General features: G+C 43.1%; 1 protein-coding gene across 1 annotated transcript in view; it reads right to left on the bottom strand.

Moving 5' to 3' along the window:
* Nucleotides 1–524: 524 nt before the first annotated feature.
* INTS10 (integrator complex subunit 10) overlaps nucleotides 525–5,925 on the bottom strand; it is a 17,515-nt gene continuing 12,114 nt past the window's right edge. Inside the window, exon 16 of the mRNA XM_010078406.1 lies at nucleotides 525–898. Within this exon, the coding sequence (XP_010076708.1) occupies nucleotides 742–898 (157 nt within the window). The 3' untranslated portion in view covers nucleotides 525–741. The remainder of the gene's footprint in view (nucleotides 899–5,925) is intronic.

The following is a 5,925-nucleotide window of genomic DNA, read 5'->3' as shown; positions in this document are numbered from 1 at the left end:
AACCTGGGGTTTAGGATCGTGCTGAAGCCTGCTGCCAAAGATCTCTTCTAGTGGCTTATTAGTCGGCATGTGGCTGCTACAGGTTTAGTAGCCCACTCGGGCATGTTCTGGGCCTTTGTGTTACGTACCTCTACTATGGATGAGGTCCGGGTTTCATGTGCTGCACTCTGAGAGTGCAGAGAGGCCAGTTCCTATAGACTTTATATAATCACTTGGATATTACCAAAGTTTGATCAAAGCAATCCTCTTTATGAATGGATTTACGTAAGGGCCCTGAATCTAAAAACCAGCAATACAGGTAGAATTCAGCTAAAAAGGGAGACAGCAGACTAATTTAATGTAAGAGAAGCTTTTGGAAACTCAGGAAATTCAGTCATGCTGTGATTTCCAAACTAGTGTGAATAAATAGTGCTGAAATACCCTGCTGTGTTCCCTGTGTGTGTATAAAGATGGAGAGAACCAAGACGCACACCGTAGTAGTATGCTGTAGAAAAAAAACAAACACAAACAGGACATTACAGACTACTTCTTAAACAAAGTTTTATTTATAAAGTTTGATCTACCCAGATAAGAAAACTAAAAGTGGTGAACAAACACTGAGTAGTGTTTGTGTACTGGAGAACCTGTAACTCAATAAGGAACTTCTCTGGACAAGGGATTTCCCCCTGCCAAGAGGCTGTTCATACAGTGAAGAGCCTTCCCCTCTCTCCGTCAGACACACTGCATCATGGTCCGGTCCGTTCAAGCAAGAGTCTGAAGCAGCAGTATTTTCTCATTCACGCAGAACCTATGCAAGACCACCATGAGATTCTCCCCACAGCGCGAGACCTGGCGCTCCATGGCCAGGCGGAAATCTTCTTTCACTCCTTTAGTTATACCTCGGGTAACTGTGTGATGCCTTAAGCCATGAAGGAAAGAGAGACAGACAAAATCAAATAAGGGTTATTTGGTGCACTACGGTCATGTAAAAGGTGCTGCATGTCACTGTACACCTACTGGCCACGCCCAAGTTTATATGAGAGACAAGTAGCCAGTGCTATGCTGTTTTTTAAAAATCAAGTGTTTAATAGTTTATAGGTCTTTCAACAAAAGTTCCACAAATATCTATGTTCTCACTGCTTTGATTATGACTGTTGGGGGGGGAAAAAAGTTGCTGTTCTGGCTACCAGGACGATCTAGTCTCTTAACCCAGCACGTACAGAGCTCTCCTTGCTTGAGGAAAAGGATTTTTTTTTTTTTCTTGCTAGATTTACTGCCCAGGCCACTTCCTCACTTCTACAAATGGTTGGGGTTGAAAGAAGAGGGAAAAGACAAACCTGCTTTCTCTGGAGGAAGGGGACAGATGGCTGCCACCATAAAGAGCAGAGGGCATCTCATGCCAGAAGGAAAGTGCAGGGAAGAGCGATGTCATCCTGTGGGCACTGATAGCTCTTTGACTGATGCAAGGTGCAGTGAACATTTCACAGGCCAACACAAAGCCCAAAATCAAGCCAGGCCGTGAGTCTGTGTTAGTAGAAGCCAGCTCTTGTGGAGATACTAGACACCTGGCAGCGATTACATTTATTCTGAGCAGAAGTTCAGAACTTTTCAAACTGAACAATGTCCTGCAACTGAGCAAGCTAAAGCGATGCTGGCGGGGAAAACTCTTGGGATATTGCCCTGTTAAAGGCCATTCTTATGAACAGCTTTTTGTCCTCATGCTGGCTGGTAGCACTCAATAACTAAATTCTTGTCCTTAAAACAATGTTCTGCAGTGCCAGAGCACTACATTTTACTTGTACAGGTCTAGGACTGGATGCAGTATGCCCAAGACTTCATAATGTCTACCTGCAAGCCCTGCTTGGGAAGGGAGGCAAAAGATATACCCTGAAATTAAAGCCCTAGCACTACTAAAGGAGGAGCATAAATTAGAGAGAAAAGTGTAAATGCTAATGTTGAGACAAGTCCTGAGTCACATTTAAGAAGGGAAGAGCTGGGCTGAACCCAGCAAACACACTGCAAGACAGAAAGGAAAGGGCAAAGGCATCTATGCCAATCCAGAGATGCTGGAAATGAAAAAGGGAAAAGTCCAGGAACTACCCTCACCAACAATACCACCCCACCTTCACGTAAATCAGCAAGTCCAGCATTTGAGAAGAGACCTCTCAAAGTGGAATTCTGTTCCCAGTCCCTCCCTCTCTGCCATAACAGCAGAGACCTCCCTAATGCGTGGAGAAGGCAACGAGGCTACTGAAGAGACTGGAGCAATTCACTGATGAGCTAGGTTAGGTAATGCAAACCTGCACCGAAAACACTCCAGCATATTGCAGAGTTTATGGGATAAGCCCTGTTTTCCATCCTTACTGTCTTAAACATTGCTGGCAGCCGAGTGCTGCAGTCGGTTAGAACCTAAAGGAGAATACACAGCCTACAGCTACTGAGCAGGCCAGCAGCACTTTTGGAGATGTCTGTCATGTAACAGCTGGACAACAGAAAACAGAATTCAGAACAACTTAAATGAAAAAAAGTAGTTACAAATGGATCCAGGAACTAATATCTTGAAAAAAAAAATGGGTTATACGCTTATCTGATTGAACATCAGTATTATTTTGGGGGGGTTCTACATTTTGTTTAAATTCAACAGTGATTATTAAATTGGAAGGACACGGATACTGGCAACTTATGGGAAAAAGAAAAAGAAATGTTATAATAGAACAACATGGTTTGCCAGGCAATGTAGGCACAAATGGAAAAAAAGAAAAAAAAAAGATAAATGTTAACAAATTGCTGAAAACCATGGGCAGTAAAACATGTTGACAAAACACAGCACACTATGAGCGGGGTTTTTCCACTTGGTACCTGTCAGCAGTCTGTATGCTGGGCTGTAGCACAGGTATGATTTTTTGCTGCAGTAACCCCATGGGAGGGCTAGAAGTCCTTTAAAAAACAGCAAACAGCAGCATTCAAACACCCACACACCAAATCCCCTCTGGTGAAAAACAACTCTCCAGAAAAAGGAGCAAGAACTAGGATGAGACCACACAGCAATATGACCAGCCCAAGGGGTGTAGGACCCCAACAGCATCAAGCATGCAGATATCTCCAGATGTCATTGCAAGGCTGTTCGGCAACCGTGGTCTATATATATATTTTTTTTCTTTTTTGGACAGTTACACCGGGAGAAAGGACAGCAGTAGGTGCAAAAACAATTCACAGTTGTACTACAATGAACTGTTGTAGCTCTTCCCAGGAAGCGTGTCAATCAGGAAGGATTTCCTCAGAGGAGCACTGCAGACAGCCCCGCTTCCCTGCAGAGCCAGCAAGAGCGTGTCAGCGAGCCAGGGAGCCCACCATGTGGAGTTCAGGGGTTTGCTGCTGAGCCCAAGCCGAGTGCATGCACAGCGGGTACCAGCCAAGTTCAGTACATGGCAGTGTTTGCTACGGGTTGCACAAGTATCTTTTCATTAGCCTGCAGATGGCCTTTTTCACCTTTTCCAATTCACACCCCGCACAAAAACGGCTGTGAGAGAACGGCACAGTCTCTCAAAATGTCACCTAAATCTTATTAGGCACCCAAACACTGAGTGCATCGTTCGCCCCCATAGATGCTAAAAAGGGAGCAGAGAAGCAAGACTGGCACTTACATACCTGTAATATTGAGTTAGCTGCCTACCAGGTGGGCATTTGGTACTCTAATCTATTAATGAGTATAGATGGAGAGCTATGCTTAGAAAAGTCAAATAAAGAAGGGACATTTTAGTCGTATTATATAGTACAGCTACAATAACCTGAAATAAAATATTCACAAGAATTAGTCAATCAAATGAGATAATTTTTCAAGAGTTCTTGGCATGAATGAGTCCAATACTTGCAAAAATGGACGTGGGGAACAGGAAATACAAAGGAACAGCAAGCTGTTATTGGTCCAGGGCGACACATGTTTGCAAAAGGGATTCTGCGCAACTGCATCTTCATTACTGTCTGCAAGATCTGCAGTCAGAACAGACCCGAGTACACAATCAGAATAAAAATTATACTTTCAAGAGACTCTGTTTTACTTCAAACCAACTGAGATTTTCCTCCTCTGTCCCCCAAAAGAGATAGACAGGAATGTGGGCAGAGGCAGAACGCTCAAGAGCTTTCACATCAAGTTACACAATGTTTGGCAGACTAAGATTACACTAACTAGACTAAAATTTATCAAAAACAGGAGCACATATTAATCAGTCATTTCTTGTATACTCTTCTTTTCCTCTTTCATCTTACTAGCTAACACTGCCACTTCTGCCAAGTGTAACCAGTAAAACACCAACCCTGGCTTGTCTAGAATGGAGTTCAAAAGCACTTCTATCATTCTCTAAGTCCACAGGCTACCAAGATCTTCTGCTTTTGAAAACCACATTGCAGTTTGCTTTCCTGGTTCAGAAAAGTTAATATAATTTCCTATAAGGTATAAGGTACTCAGGAAAAGTACTGGAAGAAGAATGTGGAGAGAAAATTTACAGGCAGCTATGTCACAACCCGGGAAATGAGGCTTTACCTAAAACCCCAGCTGCGGGAGGCAGTGATGCTGCTGGGGTCAGTGCTGTTGGGTGACACCATCCCTCAGACTCACAGCCAGTCCAGCTAAAAAAATATCTGGGGTGCCAGGGGAGTAGGTGTCATCTCTGGTTAGTGGACTACACCCTGGACTCTCCCATGAGCCCTCTGATGAAGCAGTTCCTGTCCTACACAGCCACATGAAAGACACTGCACACGGCCTTGCCTGCTGGATGGGGTATTTGGCTCAATAAGCACAAAGAAATGGACCTCTTTTCTGCAAGCATTTCCATCATTCAGGAAACATAGCACTCGTCAAAAGGAGGGCAAAGAGAGATTTGCGTCTTGCTAGAAACACTGCTCACCACCTACTTTCTGACTGGTCGGGTCAGAACAGTAACAGCTACCACGCCAATCAAAATAAAAGCTGTGAGGCAGAGAAACAGCGCTGAACTATTACAACTAACTTGAGACAGCAGCTAAGAAGCTGCCAAGCGTGGTCTTCAGTGCTAAGCCCTGTTCCTGACACAGCTTATGACCTAACATCATACCTAGTGCAGCGTGCCCTGATTCTTGTTTTCATATAGCTGGTCACAGGCAGTGAGATAGGAGTTTGAAAATGGAGAGCTTCAAAGAGAAAGTTCTCTGTCACATAATCATGATGCATTTGTATTTCTTCTTTTCTTTAATCACACCTAGTATCTCATTTTTGTGTTGGTTACCTTGGACTCTGGAAAATCTACTACTAGTCCAAATTTGGATCCAGTTATCTAATGATAGGCTCCCATTTTTTGAAAAACTTAGCCCTCTTCTAGGTGGAAAGTGAACAGCCAGAATACACTGGTGCAAACTGGAATTTTCACAAACTTCATCAGTGCCCCTCTCATAGAGCAAAGTACCACAAGTTCTAATAAACAACCAAGATATTCCAAAACATTCTGCCACTAAAACCCTGCAGGAGATATTTGTTCAGTCTTAACTCAAAACTAAGAACACCTAGGAAGTTAATCCGAGTCATTAATATCCTTCAGCATCTTGGAATAAGCCAAGCAGAGGAAGTGGGTTCTGTACATAGCAAGGGATGACCTGGCAGTTCTGACAGAAAGGTTGTTAGAGCTTACCCAGAGTATAATTTAATTTATGTTTTACACCGAGGTTTCGCATAATTCAGTGGTCTTTCATAACTTTGTTTACAACAAATAGTGTTTTCTCTTCAACATTACAGTTCATCAAAATTATTCACACCACCTTGCACTTGTGCCTAATCATTTAATAATTCCTGCAAAGTGCGTCTGGTAGAAAGAGCAATACTGTAACCACTTTGATAGGAATCATTCTAAAGCAAATGCAACACTTAAAGTTCTGGTAAAGCTGGAGTTTAAAGTTGAAGAACCACCCAAAAGAATT

Source organism: Pterocles gutturalis, unplaced genomic scaffold, assembly GCF_000699245.1.
Source record: "Pterocles gutturalis isolate BGI_N339 unplaced genomic scaffold, ASM69924v1 scaffold53033, whole genome shotgun sequence".
Classification (NCBI taxonomy): domain Eukaryota; kingdom Metazoa; phylum Chordata; class Aves; order Pterocliformes; family Pteroclidae; genus Pterocles; species Pterocles gutturalis.
Note: the sequence above shows the minus strand (reverse complement) of the source record. Positions and strands in the feature narration are given on the sequence as shown.